General features: G+C 51.6%; 1 protein-coding gene across 1 annotated transcript; it reads left to right on the plus strand.

Annotated features, from left to right (window-relative positions):
* The first annotated feature begins 6,941 nt into the window (after nucleotides 1–6,941).
* On the plus strand, nucleotides 6,942–22,760 carry ALB (albumin). The gene is made up of 15 exons (XM_029073871.2): nucleotides 6,942–7,069; nucleotides 8,435–8,492; nucleotides 9,052–9,184; nucleotides 10,586–10,797; nucleotides 11,713–11,845; nucleotides 12,850–12,947; nucleotides 13,635–13,764; nucleotides 14,570–14,784; nucleotides 16,295–16,427; nucleotides 17,735–17,832; nucleotides 18,906–19,044; nucleotides 20,424–20,647; nucleotides 21,172–21,304; nucleotides 22,261–22,331; nucleotides 22,609–22,760. Exons 1-14 carry the CDS (start codon nucleotides 6,991–6,993, stop codon nucleotides 22,300–22,302), a joined length of 1,827 nt encoding a protein of 608 aa, XP_028929704.1. The 5' UTR covers nucleotides 6,942–6,990; the 3' UTR covers nucleotides 22,303–22,331; nucleotides 22,609–22,760.
* The last annotated feature ends 1,192 nt before the right edge of the window (nucleotides 22,761–23,952 follow it).

Raw genomic sequence — 23,952 nt, forward strand, 5'->3', positions numbered from 1 at the left:
TTATTTTTTAAATGCTATTTGTAAGTGCTTACTATGTATCTTACTTCTTACTACATTTACTTCTACTACTGTTACTACTACTATTACTACTATTACTTCTTATTACATTCCTACTTACGAGAAGCAGCGTGGCTCAGTGGAAAGAGCCCGGGCTTGGGAGTCGGAGGTCGTGGGTTCGAATCCCGCTCTGCCACTTGTCAGCTGTGTGACTGTGGACAAGTCACTTCACTTCTCGGGGCCTCAGTTCCTCATCTGTAAAATGGAGATTAACTTTGAGCCTCACGTGGAACAACCTGATGACCCTGTATCTCCCCCAGCGCTTAGAACAGTGATCTGCACATAGTAAGCGCTGAACAAATTCCAACATTATCATTATTATTAGCTTTGTTGCTGGAAGAAATCACTGGCCTCTGCACGTGATGTTGGAGCAAACTCCACGTTACGAGAGAACTAAAGACAACCGAGAAGCAGTGTGGCCTAGCAGATAGAGCACGGGCTTTGGAGTCAGAAGGACCTGAGTTCTAATCCTGCCTTGCCACTCATCTGCTCTGTGACCACTTAGATCACTTAGAGAAGCAGCGTAGCTCAGTGGAAAGAGCCTGGGCTTTGGAGTCAGAGGTCATGAGTTCGACTCCCGGCTCTGCCGCTTGTCAGCTGTGTGACTGTGGGCAAGTCACTTTACTTCTCTGTGCCTCAGTTCCCTCATCTGTAAAATGGGGATTAAAAGTGTGTGAGCCCCACGTGGGACAACCTGATTACCCTGTATCTCCCCCAGCGCTTAGAACAGTGCTCGGCACCTAGTAAGCGCTTAATAAATACCAACATTAAATACATAAATACCAACATTATCACTTAACTTCTCTAGGCCTTAGTTACCTCATGTGTAAAATGAGGATTAAGACTGTGAGCCTCATGAGGGACAGGGACTGTGCCTAACCTGACTACCTTGTAATTAATTAATTAATGTTGGTATTTGTTAAGCGCTTACTATGTGCAGAGCACTGTTCTAAGTGCTGGGGGAGATACAGGGTCATCAGGCTGTCCCACGTGAGGCTCACAGTTAATCCCCATTTTACAGATGAGGGAACTGAGGCCCAGAGAAGTGAAGTGACATGCCCACAGTCCCCCAGCTGACAAGTGGCGGAGCCGGGAGTCGAACTCATGACCTCTGACTCCGAAGCCCGGGCTCTTTCCACTGAGCCACGCTGCTTCTGTGGCTTCATTCATTCATTCAATCATATTTACTGAGCACTTACTGGGTGCAGAGCACTGCACTAAGCGCTTGGAAAGTACAATTCGGCAACAGAGACAATCCCTACCCAGCAACAGGCTCGCAGTCTAGAATCTACCCCAGCACTTAGAACAGTGCCTGGCACATACTAAGCGCTTATCAAATGATGCCTGGTCCACACAGACCTGAAGAATTAAACTTGATATTTCACAGAGGCAGCATAAATGGGGTCAAAGTTGTGGTGAAGCTGCTCCGCGGTTCTATTAAATATTGGCATAAAAACAACGTCAGAAATGGGCAGTATCTGAAAGTCAACATTGACTTGGCATTAAGAGACTCGCTTATTTACTTATGAGGATCAGGAGCCGCATTCTTGCTAACGCTGCACAATATGGAAGTGAGAATCCTAAACCTGCCTCCTTCTGTAGAGAGGATTTTTTAATAGCGTCCTGTGGGTTATGCCTTTAATCTGCCTCAGAAAAGGAGAGATTGGTGTGATTTTACAGCTTGGATGGAGATTTCGGGGGGTTCCTGCTTAGTGGGAAGCTTGTGAAGTCTTCCTTTCTAGAGGTTGCTTTCCCCTAACAAGAAGCTGGTGACAAACCTGGGTCCCTTCTCTTAATAATAATAATAATAATGATAATAATAAAGTTGGTATTTGTTAAGCACTTACTATGTGCAGAGCACTGTTCTAAGTGCTGGGGTGTACAGGGTAATCAGGTTGTCCCACGTGAGGCTCACTGTCTTAATCCCCATTTTGCAGATGAGATAACTGAGGCACAGAGAAGTGACTTGCCCACAGTCACCCAGCTGACAAGTGGTAGAGCCGGGATTCGAACCCATGACCTCCGACTCCCAAGCCCGTGCTCTTTCCACTGAGCCATGCTGCTCCCACTCTCTTCAAGGGTGTTCCCCCAAATGGAAAGATTAGGGGATCGAAAGCATAGATCTGATGCTCTTTAAGGACCGGGATACTCTTTTATGCTTCTGTTGGGGTTTTTTTTGTTGGTTCGTTTTATAAAAAATTATATTTCATTCAATAGTAGTATTTATTGAGCGCTTACTATGTGCAGAGCACTGTACTAAGCGCTGGGAATGAACAAGTCGGCAACAGATAGCGACGGTCCCTGCCGTTTGACGGGCTTACGGTCTAATCGGGGGAGACGGACGGACGAGAACGATGGCGATAAATAGAGTCGAGGGGATATTTGTTAAGCCCTTACTAAATTTCAAACACTGTTCTAAATCCTGCGGTAGATACAAGTTAAAAAGGTTGGAACCAATCCTTGTCCCACGTGGGGCTCACAGTCTAAGTAAGAGGCAGAAAAGAAGAACTGAGGCACAGAGAGGTTCATTCATTCACTCGATCGTATTTATTGAGCGCTTACTGTGTGCAGAGCACTGTACTGAGTTCTTGGAAGAATACAACACAACAGTAAACGGACACAGTTCCGGCCCACAATGAGCTTACAGTCTTGAGGAGGGGAGACAGACATCAATACAAATGAATAAATGACAGATGTGTACTTAAGTACTGGGGGACTGGGAGGGGAGGAGCTCAAAGGGGACAAATCAGGGTGACGCAGAAGGGAGGGGGAGTTGAGGAAAAGTGGGGCTTAGTCAGGGAAGGCCTCTCGGAGGAGATGGGCCTTCGATAAGGCTTCGACGAGGGGGAGAGTCGTTGTCTGTCAGATGTGAGGAGGGAGGGCGTTCCGGACCAGAGGCAGGACGTGGGCTAGGGGCTAGCGGAGAGATAAGCCAGGTGGAGGCAAGTGAGAGGGTTAGCGCCAGAGGAGCGAAATGTGCGGGCTGGGTAGTAGAAGGAGAGAAGCGAGGTGAGGTAGGTGGGGGCGAGGGGGTGGACTGCTTTAAAGCCAATGGAGAAGAGTTTTTGTTTGATGCGGAGGCGGATGAGCAACCACCGGAGGTTTTTTGGTGAAGCGGGGTGTCGTGTCCCCAGGGTTTTCGTAGAAAAGAGATCCGGGCAGCGGAGTGAAGTATGGACTGGAGAGGGGAGAGACAGCTGGCTGGGAGGTCAGCGAGGAGGCTGATGCAATAATTCCAGCGGGAGAGGATGACCCATTGCATTAATGGGGTAGTGGTTTGGATGGAGAGGAAAGGGAAGATTTTAGCGATGTCGTGAAGGTGGGAACCGCCGGATTTAGTGATAGATTGACTGTGTGGGTTGACTGACAGAGAAGCAGCGTGGCTTAGTGGAAAGAGCCCGGCCCGGGAGTCAGAGGACAAGCATTCTAATCCCGGTCCTGCCACTTGTCTGCTCTGTGACCTTGGGCAAGCCACTTCATTTCTCTGGGCCTCAGTTACTTCATCTGTAAAATGGGGATTAGGACTGTGAACCCCACAGAGACAACCCGATTATCTTGTATCTAACCCAGTGCTTAACAAATACCATAATTATTTTGACAGAGAGGAGTCAAGGAATGGCGCCAAGGTTACGGGCTCGTGAGACAGGAAGGATGGTGGTGCCGTCTACAGTGATGGGAAAATCGGGGGAGGACGAGTTTTAGGTGGGAAGATAGGAGTTCGGATTTGGACATGTTAGGTTTGAGGCGGCGGGAGGACATCCAAGTAGAGATGTCTTCAAGGCGGGAGGAGATGTGAGACCGGAGACAGGGAGAGAGATCAGGGCTGGAGATGGAAGTGGAGACGTAGAAGTTGTGACTTGCCCGAGGTCGCGCAGCAAGCAATTGGCAGAGCAACTGGCAGGGTCAGGATCAGAACCCAGGTTCTCTGACCGCCAGGGCTGTGCTCTTTCCATTAGGCCACAGTGGCATTGGTAGGCACATTCCCTGCCCACAACAAGTTTACAGCTAAGAGCAGGAGACGGACAGAAATATAAACAAATGAATTACAGATATGTACATAAGTGTTGCGGGCCGAGGTTGGTATTTATTAAGTGCTCAATAAACGCCACTGATTGATTGAAACGCTGTGGCTTTCTTAGCTGTCCTAGCATTTAACTTATCCACTGACTGCTTTAGCTAGGTGGAAAGAGAATGCAAAGAATAACATTGATTGATACCCTTTTAGATTAAAGGGACAGGACATTTTGGCCCTAGAAATTGAATATTTCTGTAAAAAAACTTTAGTAGACTTGCATTTCATCAGAGCCAAGGAACGGAAAGTGTTATTTACTAGTCCAGTAGATCTTCAGGTACATCAACAATACGTCCTGAGAGCCTCCAAAGATGCCCTGCCCTCTTGAATCCATGATTTTCGGGGCCGGGGGACGAAGGGAATAGAGGTCCTCTAGACCGTAAGCTCCTCTCGGACAGGGAACCTGTTGACCGACTCTGCTATGCTGTTATATGGGACTATCCAAGCGATTAGTACGGTGCTCTGCACACGGTAAGTGTTCAGTAAATATGATGGACTGATTGAAGATCTCATCAATAGCATGCTGGATTTTCCCCACACCTGCCTGTCTTCGTCTCAGGAAATTACCCCCACCCTAATCCCTCCTTCCCTCTTCTCCCACTCCCTTCTGCTTTCGCCCTGACTTGTTCCCTTTATTTATCCTCCCTCCAGCCCCACAGCAATTATGTACATATCTGTAAACTATTTCTATTAATGTCTGCGTCCCCCTCTAGACTGTAAGCTCACTGTGGGCAAGGAATGTGTCTATTGTTGTATTGTACTCTTCCAAGCACTTAGTACTGTGCTCTGCACCCAGAAAGCGCTCAGTAAGTACAACTGACCGACTGACTGCACCTATCCTAGTCACGGTTGGTAGGCCTCCCTGAGATCAGAGACCACGTCTTGTTCTGTCTCCCCTGGGGCCAAGGACCATGCCCTCCTCACAGTAGCAATAATAATAATATTAATAATTGTGGTATTTGTTAAGTGCTTACTATATACTCTGCCCTCAAGAATGGTAATAATAATAATTGTGGTATTTAAGTGCTTACCGTATACCCTGCCCTCAAGAATGGTAATAACTGTGGTGTCTGTTAAGCGTTTACGATGTGCCAGGCACTGTACTGAGCGTTGGGGTGTCTGCAAGCAGATTGGGTTGGACACTGTCCCTGTCCCACATGGGGCACCCACACTTAATCCCCATTTTGCCGATGAGGTAACCGAAGCATAGAGAAGTTAAAGTAACTTGTCCAAGGTCTCACAGCAGACAGGAGGAGGAGCCAGGATTAGAATCCAGGTTCTTTGGACTCCCAGGCCATTGCTCTTATCCACTAGGCCTCACCGCTTCTCCACAAACAATCCATCAATCGGTGGTATTTATAGAGCACTGGCTGTGTGAAGAACACTGTACTAAGCCCTCGGGAGAATGCAATCCAGTAGAGTTGGTTGGCATGACGTTTGCCCACAGGGAGCTTAGGGGGAGACTGACATTAAAATAGATTTGGGGTAAGGGAACTAGTAGAGTATGAGACTATTAAACCCATAGTAGACTCAGAAGAAATGCTACGACTAACTCAAAGGACGACAAGTGTCGCTAGCTCGCTGTGTGCAGGGAACGTATCGACCAACTCTGATATACCGAACTCTACGAAGAACTGAGTACGGTGTTCTGCATACGGTACGCGCTCCATAAATATGACTGATGGATTGACTGACGGATCGATTGACTCAGTCGGATCGGCAGGACCGAGTGGGCTGTGGACTGGCTGCCGGGAGCTCAATCTTTCCTGTGATTTCGAGGGCAGCTCGGGTTCCCTTGTCGCTACCGTTCATCTCCTCAGAAACAGAGAAGAATCTTGTTTCTAAGTTACGGGGCGTCGCCGGGCATCAGCTCACAGCTGATGATCATCAAACAGAGAAGCAGCATAGCCTGGTGGATAGAGCACGGGCCCGGGAGTCAGAGGGTCGTGGGTTCTAATCCCGGCTCTGCCACTCGTCTGCTGTGGGACCTTGGGCGAGTCACTTCACTCCTCTGGGCCTCAGTTCTCCCGTCTGGAAAATGGGAATCGAGACTGCGAGCCCCATGTGCGACGGGGACCCGATTTGCTTGCATCCATCCCAGCACTCAGTACAGTGTCTGGCACATAGTAGGCTCTTAACAAATACCGCAATTAGGATTATTATTTAGCAGGGAAGACTAGAGTGGGAAACGGCTTGCTGAGGACCGGGGGGGGGGGGGTGAACCCACCCCATCCTGCAGACGTTTCCTTAGCTCCCTCAGCCACCGGGTCCCGGCGGGCTTCCCGGCCCAAACGGAGTTGCCAGGTTGGGCAAGCATTGGTCGTGGGTGGACGGCGGGGTCCACGACAGAGCCGCCCTCTCGGCCCCAAACCGAATGCCTCTGCCGGCCTTCTTCCCATCCTCGGGGGTGGCAGCAGGTAGCAGGAACGATCCGTAGGCGAATTGCCGAACCCAGATGCGACTCACCCACCCCGCCCGTCGGCCGAGTTAATTTTTGACAGGTATCGAAATGGCCGGCGTCTGAATGTAGGGTCTCGGCTAAAGGACACGATGGACAATGATAGGTACACGCCGTTTAAATTCTTGTTTGTCATGTGATAAGCTATTTTAATGAACTGACAAGGTCTTCTAAAAACCAGGGTTCCAGCGGGCAAATATGCGCAAGTGGTTTTTGTCAAACAAAATATTGGCAGGAATAGTCCGAATTTTGAAATCGGCGAGGGGGCGGAGAATAGAGAAATACCCGGAGTCCTGGGGTTAATAATTGGCAATTATCGGTCCACAAAAAGTATATTAGAGCTCATTTTCCTTCACTCGTCCTACCTTTTCTCCACCCTCCATCCCCTCCAACACCTGGCAAGATGAAGTGGGTCACCTTCATCTCCGTCCTCTTCCTCTTCAGCTCAGCTCACTCCAGGGAACTGTTCCGCAGAGATGCTCGTAAGAACCCCTTCTTTCGCTCATCTAGGTTCTCGCTAAAAAGAGTTACGGCGAGCCAAGGAGCCCGGCCGCCGGTCCGCGACCTCGGGGTGGGGTTTTCTTCTAAATTGTCTACGGGAGTGGTGAGACCAGATTGATGACCACGACCGCTGTCTCTGTGGGGCCCAAGGAGTTTTCTCTCTGGTGCTGTGGAGGGGAAGGGGTTCCGTCTCTAGAACTGGGGAAAGGGTCCGAGGGCCTCAATCTCTCCGAAGGGCCAGAGAGAAAAACTCATATCCCTTCACCCCCAGCCCAGCACCCGAGGGGCGGCAGGAGAAGCAGCGTGGCTTGGCGAAAAGAGCACGGCTTGGGAGTCAGAAGTCGTGGGCTCTAATCCCGGCTCCGCCACCAATCCGCTGGGTGACCTTGGGCAAGGCACATAACTTCTCTGTGCCTCAGTTTCCTCATCTATAAAATGGGGACTAAGACTCTGAGTGGGACAACCTGATTACCTTGTATTTACCCCAGCGCTTAGCACAGTGCTTGGCACATAGTGAGTGCTTAAAAAAATACCACAATTATTATCGTTATTATTTTTAGAGTCATGCGAGAAGCGTCAGGGCATCTGCAAATGCCCCCTAGGTCCAGCAACCTCCCAACAGGTTGGGAGAAGCAAAATGGCCCTAGAGGGTAGAACATGGGCCTGGGAGTCAGAAGGACCTGAGTTCTAATCCCGGCTCCGCCACATGTCTGCCGTGCGGCCTTGAGCCAGTCACTTCACTTTTCTGAACCTCAGTTCCCTCATCTGTAAAGTGGGGATTAAGACTGTGAGCCCTATCTGGGGCAGGGACTGTGTCCAACCTGATTAACTTGTATCTACCCCAGCACATAGAACATTGCTCGGCACATAGTAAGCGCTTAACAAGTATCATCATTATTATCATTATTATTATTAGCAGGCTCCAGCACCTGCTCAAGCAGTGGAGATGAGTGGAAACAATAGTAATCAGTATCAATACTAGTGGTGATAGCATATGCTATACATTCCAAGCACTTAGTACCGTGCTCTGCACATAGTAAGCGCTCAATAAATACTATTGAATGAATAGATTGAGTGCTCTGGTGGAGTGCATTATTTATTAGATGCTTGGGGAGTATAGAAAAATGGAGTGACACTGGTATTTATTGAGCATCCACGGGTGTGTTGCACTGTACTAAGCATGGGAGGAGGGACAGCAAGAAATGGGCCGGGCGATCCAGCCAGGCTTCGGTTTAGGGATTCCTCGGGCTGTGGGAGACCCTCCGGGGATACCGGCTACCGTCGGCCGAGAAGCGCGTTGCTCGTGTAGAAGTTCGCTAGAGCCTTCCGTTCTGTGTCTTTTCCAGACAAGAGTGAGCTTGCCCACCGTTACAAGGACTTGGGAGAAGAACATTTCAAAGCTCTGTAAGCAAGTCTTCAAACATTCCATTCCGTTCCCCGAGGCCACTTGACGGTTCTGTGAAATGGGACTCCGAGACAGATGCCGCTTGAACGTCCACACGGCCCCAAGGAGGTCCACGGGTCCTTGACCTCGGGGCCTGCTCAAGCGGAGGTGCTAGGATAAGCTCAGAGTTCCGATTTGAGTCGGTCCATTATATCGATCGAGTGCTCACTGTGTGCAGAGCACTGTACCGAGCGCTTGGGAGAGTACAATATAATAATAGCAGGAAAACAGTCGTGCGGTCATTTCCCTCATTGTGTCCCCCCTTAGGCTGGGCGGTCCTGGGTAATTCCCAGAGAGTCTGTTGAGGCCGGCTGGGCCGGGACCGGGTCTGAAAGCTCCACGCTTTCTTCTCCTGTCTTCCTTGGGTCCCTGATAGAACCGGCCGGCCCAGTGACCTCTCTGTAAAAAGGCAGTTTGGGACCAGAGTATCCGGTTCGGCTTCAGTTAGGAATGTCCGCTCAAGTCACACGGTGGCGATTTGTGTTTCCTCTCCCAAGACTAATCGGTGCTTTGTTTCAGGGCCCTGGTCACGTTTTCTCAGTACCTCCAGAAATGCCCTTTCGAACGGCAACTGAAACTGGTGGACACCGTCTTGGAGTTGGCCAAAGCCTGTGCCGCCGACGAGAACGCCGCAGGTTGTGACAAGTCACCGGTGAGTGCGGGCTGGGGAGAGGCTGCCGTCTCCCTTCTGAACCCTCGTTCGACAGAGTCCCACGGCGAGGCCTCTGGTGCTTCTTCCCCTCTAGCCGTGAAGGGGAACACCCCCAGACCCACCACCTCTGCCACATCAGTTAGGAGAGAATTCTTGGGTCCCCAGTGGGGCAAGCCACTTCACTTCTCTGGGCCTCGGTTCCCTCATCTGTAAAATGGACATTAAGACTGTGAGCCCCATGTGGGACAACCTCATTACCTTATATCTACCCCAGTGCTTAGAGCAGTGCTTGGCATTTAGTAAATGCTTAACAAATTCCATTATTATTATTATTATTATCAGTATTATCGACTGAGTACCAAGAACTTTAGGGAGCACTTACTAGGTGCAGAGAGTTGTGTTGGGCCTCTAATGGGTAGAGAGCAGTACCGGACCCCTTCTGTGTGCAGAGCTCTGGACCAATCAATCAATCAATTATATTTATTGAGCTCTTACCGCGTGCAGAGTACTATGATAAGCGCTTGGGAGAGTACAGTATAGTGATATAGCAGACGCACTCTCCGCCCACAACGAGCTCACAGTCGAGAGGAGGAGACAGACGTTAATATAAATAAATAAATGGCGGATATGTACGTAACTGCGGTGGGGCTGAGGAAGGTGGTGAATAAAAGGAGCAAATCAGGGTGATGCCGAAAGGAGTGGGAGAAAAGGAAATGAGGGCTTAGCCAGGGAAGGCTTCTTGGAGGAGATGGGCCTTCGATAAGGCCGAAGTCGGGGAGAGTGATTGTCTGGCGGATAGGAGGAGGGAGGATATTCCAGTCCAGAGGCAGGGCGTGGGCAAGAGGTTGGCGGTGAGATGGAGGAGATCGAGGTAGAGTGAATAGGTTGGCATTAGAGGAGCAAATGGGTTGTAGTGGGAGAGCAGCGAGGTGAGGTAGGAGGAGGCAAGGTGATCGAGGGCTTTAAAGCCCATGGTGAGGAGTTTCTCTTTGATGCGGAGATGGATGGGCTACCACCGGAGGTTCTCGAGGAGTAGGGAAACACGGACTGAGCATTTTTGTCAAAAAATGACCCAGGGAGCAGAGTGAAGTATGGACTGGAATAGGGAGAGACAGGAGGCAGGGAGATCAGCAAGGAGGCTGACAGATTTAATCGAAGCGGGATAGGATAAGCGGCTGTATTACCACGGGAGCAGTTAGACGCGGAGGAAAGGGTGGATTTTAGCGGTCGTGCATGTTGAACCGACGGGATTTAGAGACATATCGACTCTGTGGGTAGAATGAGAGAGAGGAGTCAAGGATACCTCTTGGGAAGGTCAGACATAAAAAAAATCTGGTCCCTGCCCTGGAAAAGCAGGCAGCCTAACAGTCGGTGGTTTAACCTTCCCTTTCCCCAACACAGTCCCTCGTGTTTGCGGAGGAGCTGTGCAAGGCCGATCACCTGAAGGACTCCTACGCGGAGCTGGCTGAATGCTGCACTAAAGCGGACGCTGAGAAAGCCGAATGTTTACTGAAACACAAAGATGAGACCCCCGAAGTCCCTCCCTTCACCAGGCCGGAACCTGCCGTGCTCTGCAAGGAGTACGAGGACAACCGGAACCAGTTCCTGGGAAAGTAAGAGAGCGGACCCCCTGACCCGTGCGGTGACACCCCCGGGTCGCTCCCATCCCCCACCTTGCAGAGCGGGACCCAAGAGGGAGGCTCTTGTTTCTCAGACCGAACAGTCCAAGGGACCCCAGGAGCTAATCGATCAATCGGTGATATTTACTGGGGTCCTACTGGGTGCAGAACACTGTACTGAGCACTTGGGAGAGTACAGTTGAGTTTTAGGATGTGATATTGTGCTCCTTGGGTTGGGAAACCCCAGGAAAGGAGGTAATAATAATAATAATGTTTCTGGTGTTTGTTAAATGCTTACTACGTGCCAGGCACTGTATTAAGCGCTGGAGTGGATACAAGCAAATCTGGTTGGATGCAGTCCCTGTCCCATGTGGGGCTCATAGTCTCAATCCCCATTTTATAGATGAGGTAACTGAGGCACAGTGGAGTTAAGTGACTCACCCAAGGTCACACAGTAGACAGGTGGCAGAGCCGGGATCAGAACCCGTGACCTTCTGACTTCCAGGCCCGGGCTGTAGCCACTACGCCGTGCAGCTCTTCGACAGAACCAACGCCAAGGGTTTGTAGTTGCTAGGAACAGAGCAGGAGGGCAGGCGTACCCATGTTTGTCGAGAACGTGAGGTGGAATCATTTGCAACCCAAGAGCCGCTGGCAGTTCCTCGGGATTTAGGGGGCTCTCCCCAAACCCAGGGGTCTCCAGGGGTCCCAGATGACGCCGGGGCCACTTCTGGGGAGTTCCCACGCTGCACCCCAGGGAAGGGAAGTCCTTCAGGGGGACGGCTGGGCCAACCCCCTCTCTTCCCGCCCCTCTCGGCGGACTCGGGCCCGCAGGGGGATTGGCTTCCGCCTGGGAAGGGGCCGCCCGGTCGTGAGGAGGGCGGTTAGGCCGACCACCTCTTTGACCTCTAGGTACCTGTATGAGGTGGCCAGACGGCACCCCTACGCCTACGGTTCCGCGCTCCTGTACTACGCTCACGAGTACGAAGATGACCTGAAGGAGTGCTGCAAAGCGGCCGACCAGGGCGCCTGCTTCAAGGAGAAGGTAAGAGGCGGCCACCTGGGCAACTGCCCTCCCCTCGATCGGTGAACCTGCTGCCCGGACAGAATGCCCTTGGGCTGAGAAATCGGGAGCTGCCTCGGTGCTGAAGGTGGGCCCAAGGGACCGGGGCAAGAAGCAGCGTGCTGTAGTGGACAGAGCACGGGCCTGGGAGTCAGAGGCCATGAGTTCTAATCCTCGCTCTGCCGCTTATCTGCTGCGTGGCCTTGGGCAAGGAGCTTAACCTCTCTGTGTCTCAGTTACCGCATCTGTAAAATACCTATTGAGACTGTGAGCCCCGGGTGGGACAAGGAACTGGGTCCAACCTGATTTGTTTGCGTCCACGCCAGCGCTTAGTACAGTGCCTCTGACATAGTAAGCGCTTACCAAATACTATAATTATTATTATTATCGCCTCCAGTACTAGCGGGCCATAGTCCCCGCACCTCCGGCCCTGGCAGATCATAGCCCTGGCACCTCCAGCACTAACAGGACATAGCCCTGCTGCCTGGGAGAGTACACTACAATGCTTGCCCACAAAGAGCTTACAGTCTAGGGGGAATTAGAGTCAGTTCTTCTCAGCCACGATCCCAAAGGGTTGGGACAGCTCTCTGCCGGGCTCAGGCAAGGATCCAGCGGGCGCGGCTTCCACTTCCCTGTGCTACTTGGACTACCAGCTTGCCCTCAACATTTTGCGTGGCATTTTTAAGCATTTTTTACGTGCCAGGCACTGTACTAAGCACTGGGATAGGCACACGCTAATCAGGTTGGACACGGTCCACGTCCCAGTGGGGCTCACGGTCTTAATCCCCATTTTACAGATGAGGCGCAGAGAAGTGAAGTGACTTGTCCAAAGTCACACAGAAGCCAAGTGGGGGAACTGGGATTAGAACCCAGGTTCTTCCGACTCCCAGCCCGGCCTCTACCCACGAGGTCACGCCGTTTCTCACCAGAAAAAAATGAAGAAAATGTGTTCGGTTCCCAAAAGTCCCTTCCTTCTCTCTCTCCAGCTTCCCGAGTTGAAGGACAAAGTGCTGGTCACCACCGCCAAGCAGAGGTTCCGGTGTGCTGCTTACCAGAAGTTTGGAGAAAGAGCAATGAAAGCCGCGTGAGTCTTACTTCTTCCACAGTGGTCCAGGGCTCTTGTAGAAATAGTAGGAGCAGCGACGAAACTTATTCAGGCTTCAGTTTGTGCAAAGCACTGTATTAAGAGCTGAGAAAAAATACACAGGCGAGAGTTAGATAAAGCCCCCGACTCTCCAATCAATCAGTGGTATGATTTGAGTGCTGACCGTGTGCAGAGCATTGTACTAAGCGCTTGGTAGAGTACATTACTACAGAGTTGGTAGACATGTTCTCGGCCCACAGAGAGCTTACGGTCTAGAGGGGAAGACGGACATCGATACGGATAAATAAATTACGGCTATGTCCGTAAGTGCCGCGGGGCTGAGGGTGGGGGGAACAGCGGGTGCACGAAGGGTCCCGATAACAATAACGATCACGGTATTTGTTAAGCGCTTACTGTGTGCCAAGCACCGTTCTATTAGCCGGGGTAGATACGCAGTCCGATTATAGTGCGGAACGGTGCCTGGCTCACGGTAAGCGCTTACCAGTTACCATAATTATTATTGTTATGCAGAAGGGAGAGGGAGTCGGGGAGAAGAAGGTTTAGTTGGGGGAGCCCTTCCTGTGGGTCAGCTCCCATATCTGCATTACTCCCTGCTCTCCTGTCGGTTTCAGATGGAGTTGGAAATCTGAGGGGTTTCTGTCTGTGGGGGTGGGTCTTTCTTAACAGCCTGGTCGCCAAGACGAGCCAGAGGTTCCCCAAGGCTGACTTCGGCGATATCCATAAGGTCGTGGAGGATTTGGCCAAGGTGGTCAAGGAGTGTTGCCATGGAGACCAGCTGGAGTGCATGGAGGACCGGGTAAGGGAGGGTTGCTCCGGGTTATGTTTTTCTAAATACACGCAATCCGGAGACCCTGCGCGTAATAAAAATAATAATAAGTTGTAGTATTTGTTTAGCACTTACTGCATTCCAGGCACTGTACTAATCCCTGGGGTGGATCCAAGCAAATCGGGTTGGACACGGTCCCTGTCCCACATGGGGGCTCACAGCCAATACACGGATACCACGGCCATTTTGACAGATGAGGAAGCCTCCAAGAAGCCTTCCTTGACTAAGCCCTCCTCTCCTCTTCTCCCACTCCTTTCTGCACAGCTCTTATCTGCTCCTTCATTCATCCTCCCTTCCACCCTCACAACACATATGTAATATATCCATATATATCTGTCGTGTATTTATTTATCTATTTATTCATTTATTTATATTAATGTCTATCTCCCCCTCTACACCATGAGCTCGTTGTGGGCAAAAACGTGTCTGTTGTCACATTGTACTCTCCCAAGCACTTAGTTCAGTGCTCTGCACACCGTAAACGCTCAATAAAGATACGATGGAAGGAATGAGTGAATGAATGAAAGGAAACTGAGGCCCAGAGAAGGCAAGCGACCCGTCCAAGGTCACGCGACAGTCAGTGCCGCACTGCCCCATCGCGGTGCCGGGGGTTTCGCCGTTCCCTCAGAGGAGGGAGCCCAGGCCGAGGGACGGAAAGTCCGCCCGACTTCCGGGGTCCCGGAGTCGGACGCAGAGAACCGTGTCTGCCGCTCCAACCCAGTCGGGGCGAAGGAGACGCTAATTCCACCGATTCCCGTCTCGCCCACCCTTCCAGGCGGACCTTACCAAGTACCTGTGCGACAACCAGGACACCTTCTCCAGCAAGCTGAAGACCTGCTGTGACAAGCCCCTGGTGGTCCGCAGCCAATGCGTGGTGGATCTGGAGAACGACGACACTCCCGCTGACCTGCCCACCATGGCTTCCATCTACGTGGAAGACAAGGAAGTCTGTAACAACTATGCCGGAGCGAAGGATCTCTTCCTGGCCACGTAACGTAGCCTCTCTATCTACCTGTTGGTCCTCACCCGTAAACTACGTCTGGCTTCGGTGTGCTCAAGGTCTTTAACGACTGTGGCGTTTGTTTAGCGCTTACTAAGTGCCAAGCACTGTACTAAGCACTGGGGGAGATAAGCAGATCGGGCAGAGTCCCTGTCCTGAGGGGGTGCTCTCGGTCTAAGGGGGACTGGAATGTAAACTCGTCCTCTAGACTGTAAGCTCACTGTGGACAGGAAATGTGTCTGTTTTTTACTGTATTGTACTCTCCCAAGCGCTTAGTACAGTGCTTGGCAAGTGGCAAGCGCTGAAAAAATACCACAGTTATTAATGCCCTTGAGCACATGGAAGCACAGCTCTGGGGGCCCCAGAATTGAAAGCCTCGTTCAACCAATCAGTCAATCAAACAACGGTATTTTATTGAGCGCTCACAATGTACTGTACTAAGCTCTTGGGAGAGTACAATACGACAATATCAGCAGGCACGTCCCCTGCCCGTAAAGAGCTTAGAGAGCTTCTCGGATCTCTCCCAGTTTATCCAGCAGGATCTCTCCCACCTCTCATCCCCATCCCCAGACCCCGGATCGTTTGGTTTGGCTCGTTCTGATGCCAGGCCCTCAGGGCCAGTGATAATCAGTCCAAAAGGGTGACTCTGCGATCAGTCTGGATGTCCCCAGGGGGTACCCTACCCTGGGAGGGATTTGGGCTGTCACTCTTGGGCAGGAACCCTGAAGAGGGTTTTCTCTGTGGGTGAATTCCCTGTCCTTGGGTCCTGAGAGGCTGCCAACTGTGGGGTTGTTCAGGGGCTTTGCCCCAGGAAGGACCATTTCTCTTTAAGCTTCCCTCAGAGACTCCTCTCTGCTTCCGGTCTCTCATCAGCCTGAGAGTTTGGCCTCCTCAAAGTATTTTATCACCGAATCTGGTGGCCCAGGTTCCATTCATTCATTCATTCAATAGTATTTATTGAGAGCTTACTATGTGCAGAGCACTGTACTAAGTGCTTGGAATGTACAAATCGGTAACAGATAGAGACAGTCCCTGCCCTTTGACGGGCTTCCGGTCTAATCGGGGGAGACGGACAGACGAGAACAATAGCAATAAATAGAATCGAGGGGATGAACATCTCATTAAAACAATAGCAAATAAATAGAATCAAGGTGATGTACATCTCATTAGTTATTTAGCGGTGGGCAGGAAACCGCCCTAATAACAATAATGATAATTGTGGTATTACTACGTGCCAGGCATCGTACTGAGCACTGGGGTGGGTATGAGCAAATCAGGTTGGACACGGTCACTGTCCCACATGGGGCTCACGGTTTTCATCCCCATTTTCCAGATGAGGTAACTGAAGTGACATGACTTGCCCAAGGTCGACCAGCAGACGAGTGATTAGAACCCAGGTCCTTCGGACTCCCAGGCCCAGGCTCCATCCGCTAGGCCTTTGGCTGTTTCTTGAGCCCAATTCTTCTGACCAGGAACCCCCTTTCTGTCTGCCTTCCACAGGTTCCTGTACGACTATGCCAGGAGGCACACTGACTTCTCCTCAGTCCTGCTCTTGAGGGTGGCCAAGGGCTACCAAGCCAAACTGACCGAGTGCTGCGCTGGAGACGACCCCAACGCTTGCCTGGCAAAAGCGGTAAGTTGTCCCAGAAGAAAAACAACCGGGCCCTGGGAGGGCTGCCGGTGGTGAAACCCTGCTGACCAGTAATAAGAGTCACAGCTGTGACATTTGTTCAGTGTTTACTATAAGGCAAGCACTGTACCGAGCGCTAGAGCGGAGCCAAGTAAATCGTCATCATCAGTGGTATTTATTGAGCGCTTCGTAGGTGCAGAGCACTGTACTGAGCGCTGAAATAAAGCACCGGGGAGAGTACACAACAACAGAGTCGGCAGATGCGTTCCCAAAATCAGGTTGGACCCAGTCCCTTTCCCGCATGGAGCTCAAAGCTCAAGTAGGAGGAAAAGAAGGTATTTGTTTCCCATTTATAGGAAATTGAGACATAGCAAATGTAAGTGACTTGCCAAGGTCACACAGCCGGCAAGTGGTTGAGCTAAGATTAGAAGGCAGGTACTCTGATTCACAGGCCTGGGCTCTTTCCACTAGACCTTGCTGCTTCTCTAGATGGATCCCAGAATCTATCCCAGACTGTAAGCTCCCTGTGGGCTAGAGAACGTGTCTTCCAACTCTGCTATACTGTACTTTCCCAAGGACTTAGTAGAGTGCTCTGCACACAGTAAACGCTCAGTAAATACGACCAATCGATTGAGAAGAGATAGGTTTGAATTGAGGGAGGGGGTTTTCACGTGGGCCCGGATCTGGCTCGGGGTCAAAGACCCCAGGGGGTGACTTAGAAGACCGTGGAAACATTTCGACAAGCACTGAGTGGGAGAAAGGAAGGCCACGTGACAGTTTCCCGGATGTGAAATGCTCTTTCACAGGGAATGAGTTCCTTTCCATAGCAGAAAAGGATCCAGGCCTCAGCTGCAGAATGAGACAGTTAAAGTGCCCCAGGGTTGAGATAGGCCCCCGGCAGGCTCATGAAGGGTGATGGGGAATCTGCCTCAATCAGTCAGTCAGCCAATCAATGTTATTAAGCGCTTACTTTGTGCAGAGCATTACACTAAGCGCCATGGAGAGTACAGTCCGTTAGAATTAGTAGACACGATCCCTGCCCACAGGAGTTTACAGTCCAGAGGGCTGGACCGACATTAAAATAACCATTACTGTGGTAATAAGTCGTCTGACTTAAGGGATAGAGTAAGGCCAGGGGATTTTTCTCAGATTTCTCGATCGACTTGAGTTTTCAACGCCTTGGACCTCAGCACCCAGCGAGCTGATTTTCCCTGGGAAGATTACGGTTTAGGCCACTGGGATGGGAACACAACCAAAAACATCACTGTGGCTCTGGGGACAATCTGATGGGCTCGATCCTCGTTTATCAGGCCGAAGAACTCAAGACCTACGTGGCCGAAACAAAAGCCCTGGTCAAGGACAACTGTGATCTCTATGACAAACTCGGAGAGTATGCATTCCAGAATACGTAAGTGTTTCTGCCAGTGGCAGTGACCCCTGACTAGCCTTCCTGAATATTTATAGTCTAGACCATAAGGACATCTTGGGCCGGGAGTGTGTCTGCTAATTCTGTTGTATCAAACTCTCCTAAGTGCTTAGTACAGTGGTCTGCACATAGTACACACTCAATAAATACCATTTATTTATTGACTGATCGATAAAAGGAGGGACTGGCTTTGAGGCAGACCATCTACCAGTAAGAGAGGGACTTTGTCCACATAATTAATGTGGTGTTTGTTAAGCGCTTACTATGTGCCAGGCACACAGATGAGGTTGCAGATGAGGTGACCGAGGCCCACAGAAGTGAACAGACTTGCTCCGTTCAGGTCACTTAGGAGGCAAGCGGTGGAGCCGGGATTAGAATCCAGCTCTTCTGACTCTCAGGCCTGGACTGGAAGAGATGGCCAAAGTCGACCACTGAGACTGGGGTCCCAGGCACCTTAAAGTACAGGGGAAAACCCCACTCTCCCCCTTCCCCCACTCTGATATATATATATATATATATATATATATATATACTTGGGATACTCTTTCTTATGGTATTTGTTAAGAGCTTACTATGTGCCAAGCACTGTTCTAAGCACTGAGATAGATACAAGGTAATCAGGTGAAACGCAGTCACTGTCCCACATGGGACTCTCAGTCTAAGTAGGAGGGAGAACAGGTACTGAATCCCCATTTTGGAGTTGAGGAAACTGAGGCACAGAGAAGTTAAATGAACTGCCCAAGGTCACACAGCAGGCAAGTGGCAGAACTGGGATTAGAACCCGGATCTTCTGGCTCCCTGGCCAGTGCGTCATCCACTAGGCTTCCCGGTGAATGTCTCTGCCCTTGGAATCTAGAATCCAGCATTCTCGTCTCCCGTCAGGGATTTTGGTACGCCCGGGCCGTGAGCGCCATGTTGGTCTTGGACGGACCTGGGGGTTCTGGTTCGTCAACCGGCCCTGGTTTGGGGAGCAGCGGGTGGGGAGGCAGGGGAATACCTGAGGAGAAGTCAGCCTTCTGGCCCTCCTGCGAGCAGATGAAACGTTGTCATTTCAGCGTCCTGGTCCGCTACACCCGGAAGCTTCCTCAAGTGTCAACCCCGACCCTGCTGGACGTCTCTAGTCACTTGGCCCGGGTGGGAACCAGATGCTGCAAGCTGGACGAAGGGCACAGACTGGCCTGCGCCGATGACTACGTGAGTGGGTGGCCGGACACCGGGCCCGGCAGGGGGGGGGGAGGGCTGCTCAGGGGGACACTCGGGCCCGACTCCGCCTCTTGTCTGCCAGGTGACCTTGCGCAAGCCACTTCACTTTCTGGGCCTCAGTTACCTCATCTAGAAAATGGGGACTGAGACTGTGAGTCCCACGTGGGATGGGGACTGTGTCCAACCGATTTTTTGGTATCCACCCCAGTGCTTGCTACAATGCCTAGCAAGTAGGAAGCGCTTAACAAATACCATAATCATTATTATTATTATTATCTCGGTGGCCTCCAGCTCCCCTCTTCCTTCCACATCCCTCCTGAAACTCTGTGTGCGTGCGTGCGCGAGAGGGGAGGGAGAGTGCGTCATAGCCCACTGCAGTAGATACGAGGTCATCAAGTTGGATATAGTCGGCCCACGTGGGGCTCACAGTCTTAATTCCATTTTACAGATGAGGTAACTGAGAGAAGTGAAATGCCTTCCCTGAGGTCATCCAGCAGACCAGTATGGAGCTGGGAGGAAAACCCAGGTCCTTTTGACTCTCAGCCTCGTGCCCTAATAATACTAACGAGTTACGGCACTTGTTAAGCGCTTACTGTGGGCCAAGAAATGTTCTAAGAGCTGAGGAAGATACAGGTTAATCAGGTTGGAAACAGTCCTTGACCCACATGGAGCTCACAGTCTAAGTAGAAGGGAGTAGGATTTAATCCTCATTTTACAGATGAGGCTCAGAAGAGTTAAGTGACTCGTCCAAGGTCACATGGCAGGCCAGTAGCGGAGCCATAATTAGAACCCAGGTCCTCTGCCTCCCAGGCCCAGGCTCTTTCCACTAGGCCGCATGGCTTCCCTACGGTTTTGCCTTCCCCTCAGCGGGCACGTATCCGTCTGCTTCGTGTGGGGCCCGTTTGTTGATGGTCAGTCAGGCAGACAGGCAGTCGATCATATTTATTGAACGCTTACTATGTACAGAGCACTGTATTAAGCGCTTGGGAGAATATAGTATGACAATAAACAGACACATTACCTGCCCACGACGAGCTCGGTGGCTTCGCGGGAATAAATTCCCGACACGGACAAGGCAGGACTTGTTGTGGGAAGGGAATGTGTCTGTTTACTGTTATACTCTCCCAAGCGCTTACTGGCGGGCTCTGCACACGGTAAGAGCTCAATAAATACAATTGAACGAAGGACCCCTCGGGAGAGCAGGGAAAACTTACTCTGAGGAGGTCTCCCGAGTTCTTGGAAATGCCATCAGCAGCAGAGCTCTCCCCGTCCTCTGTCCGGCGCGAGGTGAAAACGAATCGCTTCCTCTCCTGGGCTGCCCGTTGGCAGCAAACCTCCTGCAAACGCTCCTTCCTCTCCCGTCCTCTCAGCTGGCCTTGGTGCTCGACAAAATGTGCCGCCTGCACGAGAAGACCCCGGTCAGCGACAGGGTCACCAAGTGCTGCACCGACTCCTTCGCCGACCGCAGACCCTGCTTCTCGGCCCTGGGAGTGGACGAAACGTTTGTCCCCAAGGAATTCAACGCTGACACCTTCACCTTCCACGCGGACCTGTGCACCCTGCCCGAAGATCAACAGAAAGCCAAGAAGCAGTCGTAAGACGATAGTCCCTTCCAAGGACAGTCAGTCGGTCTTATTTATTGAGTGCTTACGGCGTGCAGAGCACTGTACTAAGAGCTTGGTAGAGTACGGTCACAACGATGTAAACTATCCCCAACGCTTTTCATACAGTGCACTGCAACCGTATAGAGTAGGCGCTCCAAAAGTACTCCCGCCCAGATACCTAGAGACACACCATCTCCTCACGGATATTTGAAAACCAAGGCCTCAGTTTCTGGCTTTGGATCCCACCCTGTCAGAGGCCGTTAGCGCCCGGGTGGTCTGAGGAGAAGAACTCGAGATGCGACCCCGAGAGAGGTGACCGGGGACGGGGTGGGAAGACGAAAGGCAGGAGCCTCTTTTCCCACTCCTGAGGCCGGGCGACTGGCCGCCCATCTGAAGCCCACCCCAATGGCGGCATCTCCTCCATGGTTTCCGAGAGGCGCCAGGCCTCCGCCGGCCCCAGGATGACCCCCTCCATCCTCCGAACGAACGTCTCTCCCGGTCCCTTTCTCTGCAGCGTGCTGGTGGAGCTTGTCAAACATAAGCCCAAGGCCACAGACGATCAGCTGAAGGGGATCGTGACCGACTTCACGGCTATGGTGACGAAATGCTGTGGGGAAGCCGACAAGGAGGCCTGTTTCGCCACAGAGGTGAGTCCCTGAGCCGCGGGTCAGGAGGTTCTGCGTTCATTCAGTCATTCGGTCGTATTTATTGAGCATTTACTTGGTGCAGAGCACTGCACTAAATGCTCGGGAGAGTACAATATCACAACAAACACATTCCTGCCCACAGTGAGATCACGGCTTAGAGGCACCGCTGTCTCTCCCTATCTCAGAGTGACTCTCTGCCCCTCCCCCCGGCCCTCTCCGGTCCCTCCCCAGCCCCACCTTGTCCATGGCCGAATCCGGCCGGGGCCCTCCATCTCCCGGAGATCCACCGTCGATAATAATGATAATAACCGTGGTACTTGTTAAGTGCTTACTATGTGCCAGGCACTGTACTAAGCTCTGGGGTGCATACGAGCAGATAGGATTGGACACAGTCCCTGTCCCACATGAGGCTCACGGTCTCAATCCCCATTTTAGAGATGAGGTAACTGAGGTCCAGAGAAATGGCTTGCCCAAGATCACACAGCAGACAAGTGGCAGAGACAGAATCAGAACCCAGGTCCTTCTGACTCTCAGGCCCATGCTCTATCCACTAGACTAAGCTGCTTCTCACATCCGCCCCATCTCCCCAGAGCCAGGAGCTCACTGTGGGCAGAGTCTACCAGCTCTATTATATCGTCCTCTTCCAAACGTTTAGTACAGTGCTCTGCACACAGTGAGGGCTAGATACCAGTGATTAATTGATTGAGACACCCAAGGGGCTACTTCCGGCCGCCTCTCCTGATCCGATTAGCCTGGAGGCAGAACCCCCGTCCTTGGGTGGGAGAGGGCACGCGATCGATTTAAAGCAGCAGATTCCGCCTCGTCCCCCTGGGGCTAGTTGCAGGGGCCGGGACGGCCACCATGACCCCCGACCTCTGTCCGAGAGAGCAGCCCCCTCGCTTTAAAGATTTCTCCCCTCCGAACCCCTTACTCACCTCTCGTTACTTCTTTTCCAGGGAGCCAATCTGGTGACCAAGAGCAAAGCTGCCTTAGCATAAACCAGGGCCGACGGCCGCCAGCCTTTCAGGTGTCTGGGTTTGAAGTCGATAGTGATAATAACTAATAGTGATGGTACTTGTTAAGCGCTTACTATGTGCCCAGCACTGTTCTAAGCGCTAGGGTAGATACAAGCTCATCAGGTTGGACACAGTCCCTGTCCCACATGGGACTCACAGTCTTCATCCCTATTTTACAGATGAGATTAGAGTGGGATCAGGGAGGTAGATTCTGGGCCCTTGGAGACTTCCCTTCGCTAGAGGAAGGTGATCGCACAAACTGACCCCGGTTGCCAACCCTTCTTCTAGCTCACCGGTGGAGTAACGTGAAGAGACACGTGACCCCATATCCATCCACTTTGATTTTCTGATCGAGGCAAACCATCGGCTGATCAAGAAAAGAACAAGTCTCTTCTCCCCGCGCTGAAATGAGTAACAAATAAAAGCATAAGAAACCGTGATTCTGAGGTGGAAGAGTCATTTTCATAATGCGTGCTGCTCCCCCCGCCCCCGCCTGCCCAAGTCACAGCTTTCCTCATACTAATAATAACTGTGGTATTTGTTAAGCGTTCACTATGTGCCAGGCACTGTACTTGAGCACTGGAGTGATACAAGCAAACTGGGTTCGACACAGTTCCCGTCCCATGTCGGGCTCACAGCGTCCACCCCCGGTTTACAGATGAGGTAACAGAGGTCCAGAGAAGTGAAGTGATTTGCCCAAGCAGTCCAAATGGCAGAGATGGGATTAGAACCCACGACCTTCTGACTTCCAGGCCTGTGCTCTATCCACTAAGCCACCTTGCTTCTCCTCATCCCCCTCAAACGCTCCGTCACCCAAGTCACAGCTTTCCTCACATACACACGACCACTGAAGTAGGGGCCTTTCTCTCTCAGGAAACGTTGAAAGGTCTTGATCCCTCCGAGACCCCTGTTCTGCCCCCACCATCTACAATTGGGACAGGCCTTTCTATCCCACTAAACCCCGAGACCTTCAGCAAAGCCGCTCCAGATTCAATAGCATTTATCGAGCGCTTACTATGTGAAGAGCACTGTATTAAGCGCTTGGAATGTACAACTTGGCAACAGATAGAGACAGTCCCTGCCCACTGACGGGCTTACGGTCTAATCGGGGGAGACGGACGGACGAGAACGATGGCGATAAATAGAGTCGAGGGGAAGAACATCTCATTAAAACAATAGCAATAAATAGAATCAAGGTGATGTACATCTCATTAACAAAATAAATAGGGTGATGAAAATGTATACAATCGAGCGGACGAGCACAGTGCTGAGGGGAGGGGAAGAGAGAGTGGGATGAGCAGAGGGAAAGGGGGGGAAAGAGGGCTTAGCTGAGGGGAGGTGAAGGGGGGAGTAGAGGGGGAGCAGAGGGAGCAGAGGGAAAAGGGGAAGCTCAGTCTGGGAAGACCTCATGGAGGAGGTGAGCTCTAAGTAGGGCTTTGAAGAGGGGAAGAGAATGAGTTGGGCGGAGGTGAGGAGGGAGGGCGTTCCGGGACAGCGGGAGGAAGTGGCCCGGGGGTCGACTGTGGGATAGGCGAGAACGGGGGACGGTGAGGAGGTGGGCGGCAGAAGAGCGGAGCGTGCGGGATGGGGAGTAGAAGAGAGAAGGGAAGAGAGGTAGGAGGGGGCGAGGTG

The sequence above is a fragment of the Ornithorhynchus anatinus genome, chromosome 10 (genome assembly GCF_004115215.2).
Source record: "Ornithorhynchus anatinus isolate Pmale09 chromosome 10, mOrnAna1.pri.v4, whole genome shotgun sequence".
Lineage (NCBI taxonomy): Eukaryota > Metazoa > Chordata > Mammalia > Monotremata > Ornithorhynchidae > Ornithorhynchus > Ornithorhynchus anatinus.